Raw genomic sequence first — 17,984 nt, 5'->3', positions numbered from 1 at the left:
CGAGCCAGCCCCAGACGCCACCCGAGCTCTGTCTTTTAGCGTTGATTGCAGCTTGTTCAGATGCAGCCTTTTGACGCTGAAGGAGTTCCAGTTCCTTTTGTAGTGTTTCCAATGTTTGAAGCTTTTGCCTTAGCTCTGCAACATCAACCTGCAAAAGATTGATTCAAAGAATGAGGACCCGAATTAGATTTGCTTTGTTTTTCTTTTCATGATCTAACGTAGCTTCGTATCAACAGATGACAGAGAGATTAGTGATGGATCCACTGTTCTAAATCATCCCGTAATTAAGTATATGTGATTCGATCACAGGTTTCACAGAGTTTCCATCTTCTGTAGGTTACAGTATAAAAGAGATGTGGCTACAGGTTTCATACCTCCAGTTTGAAACACCTTGACTGTTCGGCAGCAAGTTGGCCACGAACAGACTGAAGTTCCTATAAAATGTCAGTACAAAGTTATTTAGGTATATAGAGTATCAGAGAAAAATTCTGACATATTCAGATGATTAAATGTGAGTGAAATTGGAAGAGTTTGCTGCAACCAGTCTTTATGAACTATTGGTTCACCAATTTATTACCTTGTACAACTCTGTATTTCGTGATTCTGCTTCTGCTAACTCCTGCCTTAGTTGGAGAGTCTGCATCTTCTCCTTGTTCAGTGATACCTCTAGTTCTTCTTTCTCGGATTTAAGAGTCGTGATAATCCGTTCGTTGTTTCCTTCAACCTGTGGGATTCATTACCCAAAAACAAAGTAAGAGCGAAAGAGATGGTGATGATCCGGACTGAACTATATATATCCTGTGTTGTTACAATGACTACCAGTACCACAAAATATTATGTGCATCTTTATCCCACAAAAGCTCAAAACAGATACGCTGACATATTTTTTCTATATTAATATCGCAATAGATAGGTGCTATATTCAAATCTCGAACAAATCAGAAGATGCTGCTATATTCAAATTGATTAAGGAGGAAAATTCTGACAAATATATATACCTTTGATCCAGCGTTAACATTGTCCATGACGATTTCCCGTACTCTGCCTTCTTGGCTCACCTCAACCTCAGACTCAATGTCTCTGGTTGTGGCGTTATTCACTGCAGAAAGACTACCTGGCAAAGGCGCTTCCAGATTCTTTGTTTGCAATGTTGATTTGTGGCTTGGTTTAAGAAGATGAATCTACCACAAAGAAAGTATTAGAATCAGAATTAAATGCAAAATCAAGAGAAATGTACTTATAGGTTTAGATCAGTCCCTACTTCGTTGTTGTAACGCCCATTGTATCCACCAAAAGCGACTAGCACATCTTCACCACTGTAAGAACTTACGACTAAACTTAATCCCTGTTAGAAAAGGAAAGGAATATGAAAATGAAATACACAAGACTGATATTTTTCGAAATCTTGAAAAGGCAACTAGCATGTTTCAGGAATGATTTGGTGAAAATTCTGTCTTGTATAGTTATCTGGAGAATAAACATGGTTATAGTCGGTTCATGTAAGTACCTCGCTAGCAAGAGGTACACGTCCTTGAACTGAAGCGACTACCGACCATGCAAGAGTTGACATGTTTAGTACAACACTCTCAGAGGCTCCTGCAGTAATTTATTACAAAATCAGTCACCACGCAAAACAAAGCAACTAATCTATTTTCCCCAGAAAGGTTCCAGAGAAGGATAAACAGAAATGGTTGGGAAAAGAAGATAATTTCCATAGAAAAGAGCATGAGCATACCACTCTTGTTATCACCGCCACCAACAATAAACCAGTTCTCCCCAATTGTCACGCCAGCATGTCCAGCTCTTGTAGTTGGTGCATCACCCTGTTGTGCTGGTCTTGACCATTCCATCTACATGTGACAGTTATATCAGAGGACAAAGAACGTTTGAGAGCAGCTGAAAAATACACTCTTAGCTTAACTTACAGTCTGCAAATCAAGGACATGCAGATCATCGAAACAGGTTGCATGTGAGCCCCCACCAAAGATAAGAAGGTAACGTTCCGCATGCACTGCAGCAGCATGATCAGACCTCGGAGATGGAGATACACCCCTGCAATTTGACACCAGTTTTCAGCCCTGAATTGCTAATCTTTCAATAAAGACTACTTAATTACTAAAAGAGATAGATGAAGGAATTCTAAATGTATTCATATTCTGGTTCTTTTTCTAATCTTAAATGGGTTTGACTTCTTCTGAAGAGAACAAAATGCAGAAACATCATAACATCTTACACGGCATCTATCTCATCCCAAGTCATCGTTTCTAGGTCAAGTATATGTAAATCGTTCAGAAGTGATCTCTTTGCATCTTGCCCGCCAAATATCACCAAAGTTTTACCCACAATTGTGACTGACTGTCCTCCACGTGAAACCTGAAAGCAAGAGATAATGACAAAGAAAGTCTCAATTTATGTAACCAAACTGCATATACGACTCCCAAATCAGAACGGAGAAGTTTTGGATTCAGATGCAACTGAACCCTGAAGATAGTATGGGAGAATAAGGAAAGAAAACAACTTTTCTTTTTTTTGTCTCTTATGACGGCCAAAAACATGAATTGTTTATAATAATGGAATATTTCCATGCAAAGGTAACGAAAAACAAAGACAGCATGAGAGAAGCGAAAATATACCGGTGGTTTTCCATATGTCTTAAGCATTGACCATGTACTGGTATGCGTATCAAAGACCTTCACTGTGATAGGAGAACAGTAGAAAAATGATATGTAATCATTGAGAGTCCAGAAAACTCCTATAAGATATGTGCAACTAATCGTCTTCAAAAAATTATAAACACTAACCTTGGATAGATTCTGAGGGATCCTTTGTATGGCCACCGATAGACAGCAGATTGTTGTCCCATGGTATCTGCAAAACAAGCAAAGAAGACAAGTCAACATTTGTATGTATAGCTAGAGTCTTCTTTGTTACCCTGTCTTGAATATTTCTGGGCAAGAAAGCCAAACGAGTGAATTTATAAACTAACCAAAGAATGACCAGCACAAGGAGCTAATAATGTTGGAGTTGATGTTTCCTCTGATTCAGTTGCAACCTTGGTTTCAACTCTTGACCAAGTCCAGTTTTTTAAATCTAGAACCTGTATACAGAGGGAACTGTCAGCGGGAATGGTATTGCCAAGCTAGGTCAAAATGAATATCTCAATTACATCATCAGCTTATTCTTAAGAATCGTATAAGTAGCTTACATGAAGATCACCGAGGTAACGGCCATTATGATTTCCACCATATATATACATCTTATCTTGAATAACAGCTGCTCCATGCTGAAATGAATGTATAAACAAGACTCAGAAAATTCAGAAGATACATGAATGACAGGACGTTTTTCTTATCATCCAAAAGAGAGAAAAAAATTAATACCTCGTAACGAGCTTTTGGCGGCTGACCTGATGTTTGGGGTGCCGTCCACTGGTTATACACAGAAACAGTATTTGACTCTTCTGAGACTACATCTTTATCTTGGGTTTCAGCCAATTGTCCATTCTCAGTGGAAATTGTCTTTGTCTCACCAAATGAGTTACCATTCTCAATAACAGCCTCATCTTTCGTTCTCTGCTACAGAGAATGAATGCACTAAAAGACTCGAATACTTTTCTTCAGCCAAGCAAAAGATATGTGTAATATTTCCCATGGTTTGGACATCGAAACCCAAGGGATACAAAAACTTACATTAATTTGGACATCTACGACAGGATCTGGAATATCATTAGATGCCCTGGAATACCAACCAGGATCGTCTTCCTGGTAAAAATTGAGCAATAGGGAAGAAATCAAGACTATGCTTCGGTAAATTCTTTTTAAAAAATAAGTGTAGACCTCTCTGTCGGTTACCTCCAGAATTTTCACAAAGAGACGCATTGCCTCGGTGGAGGGCATGGTTCCGAGCTCCTGCCAACTAGGTATATATAAAAATGCTTCAGAACAGTAGCATGTGTTTCTTTCAGGAAAGTTCACTAGGACAACGTTAAAGGTTTGTTTTCCTTAAAAACATCCTAAGCAGTAACAACCTCGGTAATATAGACCAAAACATAGGTAAGAATTTAGTTTTTTTCCACAAGGATGCAAATACAAATCCTGCATTTTTTATTTTCCTCAAAAGCTAGCTAACACTAGAACCCCTTTGCTGTTCCCCTGATTTATGAGGCATCTGAAGTCTTCCACTCTAGTAATTGATGAAATCTATGATACCTCCTAATAATATCTACCAGAAAAACTTCTTCCTACAACTATGATTCACAAACTCAAGCATAGAAACGTAAAAGAGCCAGTGATAAATGCAAGAATGTTAATTATAGATAAGTATTTGCAGACAGCAGGAAAATCTAACCTTCTCCATTTGCTTTGCTCCACAGGTCTCCATGCACTAGGTTTGGGAGTGTTGCATGGTCCGACAGTAGCCTGTATACATAATAAGTCCAAGAGATCATCAACACTAAGCCTATATCATAGCCAGGAATTGAAAATTAGCTGACTCGAGATTTAATTAGTTGAAGGGAAAGTTTCTCTCACAAAAACACATGACAAAAGGCTAAGTTTCTGACATTATAATCACATAACATGATAATGAAGCAACTATAGATCTAAGCAAACTACGATTGAATCTGATTAATAAGACTACTTCAATCACGTTTCCAATCAAATCTCGGGCAACATTTCACTGACAAGTTAAACAGTCAGCAATGGATCCTAACCAGGGTCGAAATATAGCTAAATCAGACAAGTTAAGTGCGTCATTTCTAGGATCTGATAAGAATTCGAGGAGATGAATATGAATCGATGAACCAAAACAAAGAAATCAATATCGAAACCACCAGATCTCGTGAAATTCAAAACCTAAATCCACAATCGTGAGGTTGGAAAATCGAAGAAGATCATAAATGGAAGTTGCTGACCTGCTGGTACAACGCATAGAATAGTAGTGCAGTATCCTTTGAGAATTTCGAGCTGACGTTTTTCGCCGACGAATCAGATCCGTCGAGACCGACGTAAGATGCGGCGGCGTAGAACCTCTCCGGGTAAGCGGGACCAGAGGTTGCTCTAGCCATAGCCATTTGTCTCTTTCTCTGACTTCAACCGCGGATTTGAGCGGAGATTGCGAAGCCCAGGAGCAGAGATGTGGGCGTTTTCTAGTTTCGTTTGTTTTAAAGATGCAAGTTTTTATCAGATTACTTTTAAAATATTTTTAATTTGATTTTTAAAAAAATATTCTCAACATTTAAATATTTTAATTAATCAAAAATTTGTAGTAATTGCTAGGTGCAGTGTTTATATAGCGGCACGATCAATAAAACACATGATCATAGTTGTCTCTTTGTTGGTATCTATTTACTTGTAAAGTGAATCAACATGAGACTGTATTATATACTCAACAAACAAAATAAGATTGTAATGTCTTGTTTCTTTTTTAGTGTTTACAAATTGTTTACATTTAAGAAATGATGTTGAACGATTTAGCAGTAGTGTAAATCTTCGATCTCACCTCCGACCAAGCTGACTCTGGAGCTTGAGCGTTCAGCGTATAGAGCCGGCCACGGTGAGCGCAACAAATGGCTACATTATGCCGTCTGAATACGGGTGATTCGACTTTAAACTCCAACTCATAGTACTTCAAGTTTCTCTCTGAATCTTGTCTGAGATTTGATTCTAGCAAAGTTCCTTTTAAATCTGTTCGTTGACCGGATCCTGTCACCGTTCTTACTATTGCTTCTCCTACTTCTTTTGGCCCTCCAAATGCTTCGATTCTACAAATCATAAGTCGTAAAGCAATGATTGTTTTGATTGTCTCAAATAAAATGCCAATTGTTCTGAGAACCGGTCTAGGTGCTACACAACTTTAACATAGATCTTTAACACTTCTAGCTAACCGGGGTCTACACCAACTTATGTAACCAATTCAAAGTACCTAGTGTAATAAACAATCTTGAAAATTACAACTTGAATCTAGTGAGACCATGATAACAAATAGAATCGAGAGTGACAACTTGATAACAATAGATTTATCATAGCTAGTTGAATGTCTTTTGCTTTTTGTAAATTCTTGTAAACCATATGAACAATGCAAAATCTACAAGAAATATGTACGAACGATGCTTACGAGAAGCTGGGTGAGACAGGGGAGACGATAACACTGACGTTGAGCTCACCGGTCGAACCGGGAGGTCCAAATGCAACAACCGGTTCATTAACGTTTTTCCGGCGAATGTTTCTTGCCGGAGGAAGGTCTAGCGATGTCTCACGTTCTGACTTCTCCGCCGCTCTATACAAAAGCGTCTGGTCTCCAACCCACGTAACCGGATATATAAATTCTGTGATCATATATATATACAAAAGTTGTAATTAATTTGACAACAAACCGGAGAATAAATATAAAATCATTAAACCGGAGAAATTGAAATTGGATGACTTACTAACCGAATCCTTGAACCGTGTCGATACATCTGCTATACCCTCCAATCGGATAGACGACGTCGAGTTTCAGATTCCGGCCGAGTTCCGGCGATAAACCGAGTACAAAACTCGTGATACCACAGAAATTGGCACCAACCGCAAGAACAGAGGACGATCCTACACCCAGAAGAAGGCGACGGTTGAATTTCTCAGCCAGCGGAGAAAACTCCTCGGCCGGGGTAGTTTTCCGATCATCGGAGGATTGTTGAGCGATCAAGAAGTCCGAGAGTTTAGCATTCGTAGGCTGTGATGAGTGTAGCAGAGAGAAGTAAGGTTTCAGAGACATATCTCTCGTTAAGTTGTTCTTTAAAGTGAGAGGTCGTCGTTACGTGTTGTTTGCCGAACGGTCGACTCTCTCTTATCACCTGCAGATCGTGTTTAAAACGACGACGTTTGTAGGTTCTCTCATTGACAACGTGGCTCTTTTTTTTTCTTTCTTTTTTTCAATTTCTTTTAACATTTACCATCCACACTAGTTTTACAGTCACATGTATATCATCATTAAATAAGAACTGAAAAAAAAAAAAAAGTATAGAAACAAGCTTATACTTGTGCAATTTCATCATCTGAATACGAATCTGTAATGTGTGTTACAAACCAAAATAAAATAAAATAGTATACATTATTTTACAAAAATAAATCTTATGAATTAAATTACACAATGGAAACTTTCTACTAAAATTAGCAAAGGATGTAGAATATTACAATAGATATATCAACCTTTTTTATGTATTGAATATATCTCGATCTGATTAACCCTAAATATTGCCAAACGATAGTTGGATTTCTTCTAGCGTCAATCCTCGAGTCTCCGGCACCAACCACCATGTGAATACAACTGTTCCTCCACATACTGCAGCGGATATTATAAATGTCCCTGCAATTTGTTTTCATTAACACACGATTAATTAATTTGGAACAAGGATTATATGTGTATATATAGTATATATATATATGTTTTATGTTACTCACCTGTTTGGCTCCAAAAGAACATAAAATTGAAACAATAGTTGGCGATCCAACCAGTGAACCAATTGGTTATGGTCACTAAACTCCCAGCTAANCTTTGCTCCACAGGTCTCCATGCACTAGGTTTGGGAGTGTTGCATGGTCCGACAGTAGCCTGTATACATAATAAGTCCAAGAGATCATCAACACTAAGCCTATATCATAGCCAGGAATTGAAAATTAGCTGACTCGAGATTTAATTAGTTGAAGGGAAAGTTTCTCTCACAAAAACACATGACAAAAGGCTAAGTTTCTGACATTATAATCACATAACATGATAATGAAGCAACTATAGATCTAAGCAAACTACGATTGAATCTGATTAATAAGACTACTTCAATCACGTTTCCAATCAAATCTCGGGCAACATTTCACTGACAAGTTAAACAGTCAGCAATGGATCCTAACCAGGGTCGAAATATAGCTAAATCAGACAAGTTAAGTGCGTCATTTCTAGGATCTGATAAGAATTCGAGGAGATGAATATGAATCGATGAACCAAAACAAAGAAATCAATATCGAAACCACCAGATCTCGTGAAATTCAAAACCTAAATCCACAATCGTGAGGTTGGAAAATCGAAGAAGATCATAAATGGAAGTTGCTGACCTGCTGGTACAACGCATAGAATAGTAGTGCAGTATCCTTTGAGAATTTCGAGCTGACGTTTTTCGCCGACGAATCAGATCCGTCGAGACCGACGTAAGATGCGGCGGCGTAGAACCTCTCCGGGTAAGCGGGACCAGAGGTTGCTCTAGCCATAGCCATTTGTCTCTTTCTCTGACTTCAACCGCGGATTTGAGCGGAGATTGCGAAGCCCAGGAGCAGAGATGTGGGCGTTTTCTAGTTTCGTTTGTTTTAAAGATGCAAGTTTTTATCAGATTACTTTTAAAATATTTTTAATTTGATTTTTAAAAAAATATTCTCAACATTTAAATATTTTAATTAATCAAAAATTTGTAGTAATTGCTAGGTGCAGTGTTTATATAGCGGCACGATCAATAAAACACATGATCATAGTTGTCTCTTTGTTGGTATCTATTTACTTGTAAAGTGAATCAACATGAGACTGTATTATATACTCAACAAACAAAATAAGATTGTAATGTCTTGTTTCTTTTTTAGTGTTTACAAATTGTTTACATTTAAGAAATGATGTTGAACGATTTAGCAGTAGTGTAAATCTTCGATCTCACCTCCGACCAAGCTGACTCTGGAGCTTGAGCGTTCAGCGTATAGAGCCGGCCACGGTGAGCGCAACAAATGGCTACATTATGCCGTCTGAATACGGGTGATTCGACTTTAAACTCCAACTCATAGTACTTCAAGTTTCTCTCTGAATCTTGTCTGAGATTTGATTCTAGCAAAGTTCCTTTTAAATCTGTTCGTTGACCGGATCCTGTCACCGTTCTTACTATTGCTTCTCCTACTTCTTTTGGCCCTCCAAATGCTTCGATTCTACAAATCATAAGTCGTAAAGCAATGATTGTTTTGATTGTCTCAAATAAAATGCCAATTGTTCTGAGAACCGGTCTAGGTGCTACACAACTTTAACATAGATCTTTAACACTTCTAGCTAACCGGGGTCTACACCAACTTATGTAACCAATTCAAAGTACCTAGTGTAATAAACAATCTTGAAAATTACAACTTGAATCTAGTGAGACCATGATAACAAATAGAATCGAGAGTGACAACTTGATAACAATAGATTTATCATAGCTAGTTGAATGTCTTTTGCTTTTTGTAAATTCTTGTAAACCATATGAACAATGCAAAATCTACAAGAAATATGTACGAACGATGCTTACGAGAAGCTGGGTGAGACAGGGGAGACGATAACACTGACGTTGAGCTCACCGGTCGAACCGGGAGGTCCAAATGCAACAACCGGTTCATTAACGTTTTTCCGGCGAATGTTTCTTGCCGGAGGAAGGTCTAGCGATGTCTCACGTTCTGACTTCTCCGCCGCTCTATACAAAAGCGTCTGGTCTCCAACCCACGTAACCGGATATATAAATTCTGTGATCATATATATATACAAAAGTTGTAATTAATTTGACAACAAACCGGAGAATAAATATAAAATCATTAAACCGGAGAAATTGAAATTGGATGACTTACTAACCGAATCCTTGAACCGTGTCGATACATCTGCTATACCCTCCAATCGGATAGACGACGTCGAGTTTCAGATTCCGGCCGAGTTCCGGCGATAAACCGAGTACAAAACTCGTGATACCACAGAAATTGGCACCAACGGCAAGAACAGAGGACGATCCTACACCCAGAAGAAGGCGACGGTTGAATTTCTCAGCCAGCGGAGAAAACTCCTCGGCCGGGGTAGTTTTCCGATCATCGGAGGATTGTTGAGCGATCAAGAAGTCCGAGAGTTTAGCATTCGTAGGCTGTGATGAGTGTAGCAGAGAGAAGTAAGGTTTCAGAGACATATCTCTCGTTAAGTTGTTCTTTAAAGTGAGAGGTCGTCGTTACGTGTTGTTTGCCGAACGGTCGACTCTCTCTTATCACCTGCAGATCGTGTTTAAAACGACGACGTTTGTAGGTTCTCTCATTGACAACGTGGCTCTTTTTTTTTCTTTCTTTTTTTCAATTTCTTTTAACATTTACCATCCACACTAGTTTTACAGTCACATGTATATCATCATTAAATAAGAACTGAAAAAAAAAAAAAAGTATAGAAACAAGCTTATACTTGTGCAATTTCATCATCTGAATACGAATCTGTAATGTGTGTTACAAACCAAAATAAAATAAAATAGTATACATTATTTTACAAAAATAAATCTTATGAATTAAATTACACAATGGAAACTTTCTACTAAAATTAGCAAAGGATGTAGAATATTACAATAGATATATCAACCTTTTTTATGTATTGAATATATCTCGATCTGATTAACCCTAAATATTGCCAAACGATAGTTGGATTTCTTCTAGCGTCAATCCTCGAGTCTCCGGCACCAACCACCATGTGAATACAACTGTTCCTCCACATACTGCAGCGGATATTATAAATGTCCCTGCAATTTGTTTTCATTAACACACGATTAATTAATTTGGAACAAGGATTATATGTGTATATATAGTATATATATATATGTTTTATGTTACTCACCTGTTTGGCTCCAAAAGAACATAAAATTGAAACAATAGTTGGCGATCCAACCAGTGAACCAATTGGTTATGGTCACTAAACTCCCAGCTAATACCTTTATATCCATTGGAAATATCTGCTCAGAAAATAATTAACGTAAATGATAATAATGGCACAACGATCATATGAATAAAATTATCATAATCCAAAAAAAAAGAGAGTAAAAGAATATGTTTTTGCTCGCATGTATATACCTCAGACATTATAATCCACGGCAACGCTCCCATCCCAATTGCAAACATCATCGTAAATGACTGTTAAAGTTATAGATTGTTATAGCTTGTCACATATTTGAAATAGTTATCAATATGTATATATGGATTTTTGTGAGGAATTTGATCAAATATGTACACGTTTATAATTTAGACTGAAAATCAAATAGTGAAAAACTTACCAATATTCCAATGAAACAGAGAATTGGAGTAATTTTTCCAAGCTCCGGGTCATCTTTAACTCCAAACGCTACTGCTAATGTGATACAGCTCAAACATAACCCAGATGCTGAAGCCTGCAAATTCGATGTATTAAATTTATGTTATATCTAAAAAAAAAATTATTAGCCGTTTAGGTGGCTATGGAATCTCTGAACTTGAACAATCATAATTAAGTACCTAAATATATAATATAGGAAAAGTCATAGCCTCTAAGTATCCAATTAATTAGCGAAACAAAGATGGAGTCTAGAAGAAAAAGGTATAAAATTCTAACCATAAGAAGTGGACGTCTTCCCCATCGATCCACAAGGAGTAGACCCATAAAAGATTTCGGTACCTATACATGATCATTGATAATACAGTCAGATATTAATTATTACGATGTGAGAATACAGTCAATGATGCAATCATTGTTAGTTAGGAAGAGTATATATTAGGGGTCAAAATGCATTTAAAATTAGAAAAACAAAAAAAAATTACGTACGACGATAAAAGACAACACCATCATCCCAATCCGAGAAGGAAACCCTAAAAGATAAAAAGTGTTAATTAGTTTATTATAGTCTAAGTAAATTAAATTAAAAACAATTTATTAGTACATCTTAATGAAGACAGGTGATTACCGGCATGATTAAATATAGTGGTTCCGTAGCCACCTATTCCAGCCGATCCACATAACTGTTGCAGAACCATCAAACCTATGCCTATCTAAAGACAACAAAACCGAGTCCACAAAAAAAATCAAAGAGTAATTTGGTTATTGAGTTCTTAAATAATAATATATTTCATGCATGGAAATTAATATAAATGAAACCCTTATTTATCTTACTGTAAGTTGATGAGCATATTTCTTTCTGAAAAGACTACGAATGCTGATATTCGACCTTTGTTTTGAAGCTTCAACTGAAATCTATAAATTTAACACAAATATGATCTGAGTGAGAATTTGAAGATAAAATAAAAACTTTTGTAGTTTTCTTTGGAGATCAGTTTTTTTTTTTTTTGTGATTTATTTGAATGATTTACCAGTGATATTAAAAAATCACATGCCGAACATCTAAATTAAATATGGGAATCATATATATATATATATATTTGGGCAAGATTATGAGAATGATTTATAGGTGTGTACCTTGATTTCACAAGCTTCGGGCACAATATCATAGTTTGGTCCTCTTAACTTTTGAAGAACTGCTTCAACTTCTTTATCACGGCCGTTTTTCGCCTATAAATATGATGCGCATATATCATTATCTCTTCGCAACAATCATGTTATGTATATTTATATGACTAACCAGCCATCTGGGAGACTCAGGTATGAAGAACAGACCAATAACTTGTATCCAACATGGAATACTACCTGGTTAGAAATGGATTATTTTTAGTTAGTTAAGTAAAAAAATAAAACTTGAGAGAACTGAAATTTTTAAAAATAAATAATGAATCACCGATTAAGGCTAAAGTTCTCCATGACACGAAATTTCCAAAGTAATATACGATTGCGATTCCAAAGTTTTGCAACAGCTGCGTAAGTACTACTAATCTTAGTTTATATATACTAATGCATAAATGATAGATTGTGTATATAAAATTCGCGTTTAGATTGGTAAGTCACCTGATTACTAAATGTAAAAGCCCCTCGTACGTGCTTGGGTGTTATTTCGGCAACATATACAGGAATCTATAATAATTTTCAATTGAAAAAGATATTAGCAGGAATTAACTATAATTTGAAGGAAATTATGTTTTTACCACGTAGCTAACGAGACCAACTCCAATTCCCACCAAAACCCGTCCCATGTCAAGCCAAATAATATCCTGTTTCAAAATAAATTTAAAATAAGAATTTGTTTTGTCCGTAGTCTATTTGAAGTTGCAAAAAAAAAAAAAAGCAAGTAAGACTATTAATTAGATGGGTTATGAGGAAACCTTGGCTAGTGCAATGGCAAGCCAGCCACTTACGCAGAATATATCAGCGAGCCACAACGTCTAAGCAAAATCGTGAGGGTTTAGAATTTTACGATATAAAGTTAGAGGCATTTGACAAAATAGAATAATTATAGGGGCAATTTAAAGAATGATGCATGAACACTTCACCATTTTATAACCGAAGGTAGCTGCAGCTTTGGCGCTGAATACTGCACCGAACATTCCTCCAAACGTCGAGAGCGAACCAAACAGCGAAAACTGTAATAATTTTACATTAACATTACCACAGTTATCTCAACACACAATAGTCAATTTTAACCAAATACATCCTCTTGTAAAAGTGGAATATTTACTTGACAAAATCCATAAATGTTTTTTAAGTAAAGAAATGTATTATATATATATATATATTAAAATATGGACTTACTTGTGCAAGAGAAAGATCCAAGTCTGTCATAATGGAGTGCATTGTATCTGCAGTATAACCCATCTGCGTAACCATATAAATTGATTGAAATTATCTAGTTACTTACTCTTAGTTTACCACCATTATATTCCTTGAAAATATCTCAACTATTGTACTATCGGACTCTCTCTGTGTGGTTAGAAACTCCAAAATAAAAGATATGTAGTGGTCCAATCTAACATTTTCGAGGTCCACACAGAACTTATCGTTTTCAATTTTTTTTTCTTTTTCTGTAGATTTAAACTCCAATTATTATTCCAAGATTAGGATCTAAATATGAGGCCAATAATGTATTAATTTCTTTATTTGTGTTGGTTGTACTAAATATTTTATAAAAACAACTTTTTAACAAAAAAAAATTAGTGACTCTAAAATTATAACATTTGTCCAAAAGAAATTAAATAGTCCTAAAAACTTTAAAACGTTTAGTGGCATGAATCTTTTTTGCCTAATTAGCCTCGTTCTCTACATCTCTATATATGAATTGAGTCGGCATATGCATATAGAGAGAGATTGCATATCGTCATGTATCGGAACATTATTTTCCCCATCCCTAATAACTAACGACCTACCAGTTTTTTTTTTTTTTTTCAACGACCTACCAGTATTGGTTAAACCACAAAGATGATTTCCTTTATTTGTGTTAATTGTATACTGTTAAAATATTTTCTAAACAACAAATTTAATGGCCTTTAAAGTATAACAATTGTTCTAAAGATATAAATAGTCCTAAAAGCTAAGAAATTAGTGGTCGTGAATCTCTTGCTTAAGCTCATTTATCATATATATCTACATCTGACTTTGGTTCTATTAGGAAGAGAGAGAGGGAGAGAGAGAGAGAAAGAGAGAGATGGGTACGTACGGCAGCGCCATAGGTGAAGGAGGCGGAGACAATGATGAAGGTGGAGAAGAAAAGAAGTGGAGTTGTATTTGCATTGATCTCTTCGTCATTTACCAATAACAATCCTTTCTCCGTAGCATCCTCCTCGCCTCCCTCCATTTTCTCCATTCAAACCCTAATAATTATTAATTAAGAAGAAGAATAAAGAAAAGATTTACATGTTCGTAAGCTGGAATGTTATTTATAGACTACTACAGTATAGGAAGTATTGCTGTTTTTAACCACAGAAATGGAAAGAAATATCATGATATTTTTGTGTCGACGTCGTCGATGAATCTGTCATTTATTTCTGTCTCGGTTCATGGCCACTGTTTGTATTAACCAACATACCGTGTTTGTTATATTTCGGTTATGTTCTGGTTTAAGGCTCCGGTTTGCTTTGGTCGTCACTATTCAATAGTACTATTCATCTACCTATTTAATTTTGAATTAATGTGTTCCTCCAACCATAAAGTTTGATTTTTAGCCCAAGGGGTCGTCCTCAGGGGTCAAGTTACCGGATTTGCTTTTATACGAATTTATGGGAGTACACGACAGAAGAGGAACATCCAACTTGAGAAAAACGTTGAAGTCTAATAATAATAGGTTAATCATTTTCGTAAAGAAAGAAACTACTAGTAAAAGGAGAGAACAACGGACACGTCTGGTATGACCACATAGCAATGTCAGCGTGTACAAGAACGTTGAGTAAAAAAATTTTATACTTACAGTATTTAACTCTCATTTAAATCCAATCAGAATTTTTCTGGTTTTTTTTTTTTTGGGTCGATTCCACTCAACTTTACCCTCTTATCATTATTTTAGGCTTTAAAAAACCAACCAAATCACACCCGTCATCTTTAGTAGTGGATGGACATCACATGTGACTGTCTCTCTTGTTGTCTTGAATTGACGCTACGGCGGGGTTCATTATAATGTCGATAGCTAGGTTTGATTAATTATTTTGGAATTAAATTTTTTTCCCAGTTCTAGTTAATTCCAATTCCACGTTACTTACAAAAATTTGGGCCCCATAAAAACGACGTTGGATGTTGATTGGAACAAGAAGCCCACAAAAAAATTACAAAATGAAAGAGTTGGTCTAATTGTCAACTTAAAGTAGGTCAGATTGGATATGAAGAGAGAGACGTATTCAAACTTCCAACAAACTTTCACATCAATCATCGTCAAGGCAAAAGAAGTTTGAATCTCACATCACTTGTCGAGATGCTGTTAAGATCTATTTTATTTGAAACCCACAAAAGAATTGACTGGACGAGATAGCCTGTCGAGTACGTAATACGATTATTGTCTTATATATATTGTTAGTTTGTTTATATATTTACACACACTATATAGCAAATCAATTACTCCAACTTTTCGAGGTTTTTGGTCTTTTATACATTTTCAATTTTTTTAGGTCTAATGATATATACACACATGTATACTTTTTTGCCATATATGTAAAGTATGCATGTTGGTGTTATTTATATACTTATCGCTTATGGTTGACTTTTGAATTTTATATATATTCAAAGACGCAGAGAATGAGAGAATACCGAATATTAAGGAATTAGGCACGTTGGTGTGTTAAAGATAGAGAGGGAGAGACACTCAGTGAGTGGGTTTTGTCCTAATAACTTAGTCACAATAAGTCAGCTTTAGGCTTAAGCTTTAAGTATCTCCAGCTCCTTAATTCTTCAAGCAGACACAAAACACACACACTTTTTCTCCGCAGCTCTCGGATCTCTAGATTCAAATAGCGTTTCAGCTTTGAGGTTGAGAAACAAAACTCATGAATCTCTTCAACTTTTGCTGGAGAAACCAGAGAGGAACATATACTCCGAGGTTTCCATCAACATATCAAGGCATATCTCTTCTTACCTGGTAATAATTAATGTTTTTTTCCCTTCACCTATCATCACGTTATTAGGACCGCTTAGCTCTGTTTAGTTCTCTCTAGAAAATGTGTTTAGAGCTAGCGAATCGATTTACACTTTGCTCTGTTTTGTCAGATAAATCACTTGAGAGACATTAACTCTTTCGGTTAAGAATAAGAAATGGGGAGATCATGTCTGCCTAGATGGCGATTAGGAAGACTAATGGCAGGGTTACAAGTGATCTTAGGGTTAATAGTGATCACTGTGAGCTTCTCATGTCTCTATAGATTCCATTCCGCGGGTTACTTCTTGCACAACGAAGACATTTGCCGCAATATTTACACAATCAAAGAAGTCAGCAACGAAGGGTTCGATCTAAAGGCCCTGCACGATCGTGTTGATGATGTACTAGAAAAGATGGACAACTTGTACGAGAAGCTAGAGAAGACGGTAAAAGAGATGGAGAAGAGCAAAGACGGAAGCAAAAAAGAGATCAAGAAGTTTCTTGAAGATGAAGTGATGAAGCCATTTTACTATGCTCATATCGGGTTAAGGCAAATCCGGTTACCTAAACCCGAAGGAATCAGAAACACAACGGAAAAGGAAGAGCCTTTGATCAATAAGTTTCTCATTGAGGAGATAAGGAAGTACATTACACCAAAGGATAATAGGGTTGGGAAAATAAACATGTTTGGAACAGAGAGAGTTTCCAACACTATTGGTCATGCTTGTGTGTTGATGAAGATGGAGTTAGAGAAGTATATGGATTATGATGTTGGAGCGTATTGCGATGATGACTGGAACTTAGCACAGAAGTTGATACTTGGCGGGTGTGATCCGTTACCTAGAAGACGATGCTTGACAAGAGCATCAATGACATACCAGAAACCTTATCCGATCAACGAGTCATTGTGGAAGCTACCTGATGATAGAAACGTAAGATGGGGAAATTACCAATGCAGGAACTTCGCGTGTTTATCAAGCAAGAACCCTAAAAGGGGTTACACGAAATGCAGTGGATGTTTTGAAATGGAGAAAGAGAGTGAGAAATGGGTCAAAAACAGTACTTTGTTAGTTGACTTCATGATTGATGATGTTCTGAGAGCCAAGCCAGGTGAGATTAGGATTGGATTGGATTATGGTGTTGGGACAGGGACATTTGCAGCAAGAATGAGAGAGAAGAACGTGACGATTATCACAACTGCTTTGAACTTGGGAGCTCCTTTCAATGAGATGATTGCTTTGAGAGGTTTGATCCCATTGTACATCTCCATGAACCAGAGGCTACCGTTCTTCGACAATACAATGGATATGATTCACACCGCCGGATTAATGGATGGTTGGATCGATCTTCTTCTGATGGATTTCGTGTTATATGATTGGGATCGAGTGCTGAGACCCGGTGGGTTACTGTGGATTGATAGATTCTTCTGTAAAAAGAAGGATCTTGATGATTATATGTACATGTTCCTGCAGTTTAGGTACAAGAAACACAAGTGGGCTATTTCACCTAAATCAAAGGATGAGGTTTATCTCTCTGCATTGCTCGAGAAGCCTCCTCGTGCCATCTAAGAAAACAATATAAGTTTAAGCTTCAACGTTTGTAATTGACATTCTTACTCATTTGATTGTGTAATCCTTGTTTTAATTGAATACAGTAGACTGTCAGCTCTGTTTCACTTTACTCGATAACTTAAACTGAGACTACTTTTCTTATATACATTGAAAGTGGCCAAAGCCAAAAA

At 36.6% G+C, this 17,984-nt stretch overlaps 5 protein-coding genes across 8 annotated transcripts in view; 1 reads left to right on the top strand and 4 right to left on the bottom strand.

The window, feature by feature from the left end:
• LOC104703457 (acyl-CoA-binding domain-containing protein 4) overlaps positions 1-5,170 on the bottom strand; it is a 6,057-nt gene extending 887 nt beyond the window's left edge. The window contains exons 1-18 of the mRNA XM_010419482.2: positions 4,913-5,170; positions 4,348-4,418; positions 3,852-3,915; positions 3,690-3,761; positions 3,381-3,572; positions 3,206-3,283; positions 2,987-3,097; positions 2,802-2,868; positions 2,634-2,695; positions 2,234-2,373; positions 1,926-2,052; positions 1,736-1,850; positions 1,508-1,596; positions 1,262-1,345; positions 999-1,181; positions 578-724; positions 375-434; positions 6-148 (exon numbers count right to left, since the gene is read on the bottom strand). Coding sequence (XP_010417784.1) covers positions 6-148; positions 375-434; positions 578-724; positions 999-1,181; positions 1,262-1,345; positions 1,508-1,596; positions 1,736-1,850; positions 1,926-2,052; positions 2,234-2,373; positions 2,634-2,695; positions 2,802-2,868; positions 2,987-3,097; positions 3,206-3,283; positions 3,381-3,572; positions 3,690-3,761; positions 3,852-3,915; positions 4,348-4,418; positions 4,913-5,071 — 1,964 coding nt within the window. The 5' untranslated portion in view covers positions 5,072-5,170. The remainder of the gene's footprint in view (positions 1-5; positions 149-374; positions 435-577; positions 725-998; positions 1,182-1,261; positions 1,346-1,507; positions 1,597-1,735; positions 1,851-1,925; positions 2,053-2,233; positions 2,374-2,633; positions 2,696-2,801; positions 2,869-2,986; positions 3,098-3,205; positions 3,284-3,380; positions 3,573-3,689; positions 3,762-3,851; positions 3,916-4,347; positions 4,419-4,912) is intronic.
• LOC104711870 (psbP domain-containing protein 7, chloroplastic) lies at positions 5,358-6,811 on the bottom strand. The gene is made up of 3 exons (XM_010428680.2): positions 6,432-6,811; positions 6,115-6,325; positions 5,358-5,761 (listed from the first exon to the last, which is right to left on the bottom strand). Exons 1-3 carry the CDS (start codon positions 6,751-6,753, stop codon positions 5,449-5,451), a joined length of 846 nt encoding a protein of 281 aa, XP_010426982.1. The 5' UTR covers positions 6,754-6,811; the 3' UTR covers positions 5,358-5,448.
• LOC104711669 (sugar transporter ERD6-like 12) lies at positions 7,000-14,641 on the bottom strand. 4 transcript variants are annotated; one of them, XM_010428416.2, is made up of 18 exons: positions 14,342-14,641; positions 13,441-13,503; positions 13,182-13,271; positions 13,014-13,073; positions 12,837-12,902; positions 12,700-12,765; positions 12,533-12,608; positions 12,380-12,444; positions 12,217-12,309; positions 11,914-11,994; positions 11,708-11,792; positions 11,569-11,612; positions 11,359-11,421; positions 11,045-11,158; positions 10,845-10,904; positions 10,671-10,726; positions 7,440-7,498; positions 7,000-7,344 (listed from the first exon to the last, which is right to left on the bottom strand). In XM_010428416.2, the coding sequence occupies exons 1-18, from the start codon at positions 14,486-14,488 to the stop codon at positions 7,226-7,228; spliced, it is 1,407 nt and encodes a 468-aa protein (XP_010426718.1). In that variant the 5' UTR covers positions 14,489-14,641; the 3' UTR covers positions 7,000-7,225. The 4 variants fall into 4 exon arrangements, with proteins under 4 accessions (XP_010426718.1, XP_010426795.1, XP_019100095.1 ...); XM_010428493.2 differs by lacking the exons at positions 7,000-7,344; positions 7,440-7,498 and adding an exon at positions 10,172-10,516 and having other exon boundaries at positions 10,612-10,726; positions 12,840-12,902; positions 14,342-14,630; XM_019244550.1 differs by lacking the exons at positions 7,000-7,344; positions 7,440-7,498 and adding an exon at positions 10,174-10,516 and having other exon boundaries at positions 10,612-10,726; positions 14,342-14,629.
• Positions 8,530-9,990, bottom strand: LOC104711581 (psbP domain-containing protein 7, chloroplastic). The gene is made up of 3 exons (XM_010428311.2): positions 9,604-9,990; positions 9,287-9,497; positions 8,530-8,933 (listed from the first exon to the last, which is right to left on the bottom strand). Exons 1-3 carry the CDS (start codon positions 9,923-9,925, stop codon positions 8,621-8,623), a joined length of 846 nt encoding a protein of 281 aa, XP_010426613.1. The 5' UTR covers positions 9,926-9,990; the 3' UTR covers positions 8,530-8,620.
• Positions 15,731-17,955, top strand: LOC104711485. The gene is made up of 2 exons (XM_010428219.2): positions 15,731-16,246; positions 16,375-17,955. The coding sequence occupies exon 2, from the start codon at positions 16,420-16,422 to the stop codon at positions 17,809-17,811; it is 1,392 nt and encodes a 463-aa protein (XP_010426521.1). The 5' UTR covers positions 15,731-16,246; positions 16,375-16,419; the 3' UTR covers positions 17,812-17,955.

Source organism: Camelina sativa, chromosome 1 (assembly GCF_000633955.1).
Source record: "Camelina sativa cultivar DH55 chromosome 1, Cs, whole genome shotgun sequence".
Taxonomy (NCBI): Eukaryota; Viridiplantae; Streptophyta; class Magnoliopsida; order Brassicales; family Brassicaceae; genus Camelina; species Camelina sativa.
Note: the sequence above shows the minus strand (reverse complement) of the source record. Positions and strands in the feature narration are given on the sequence as shown.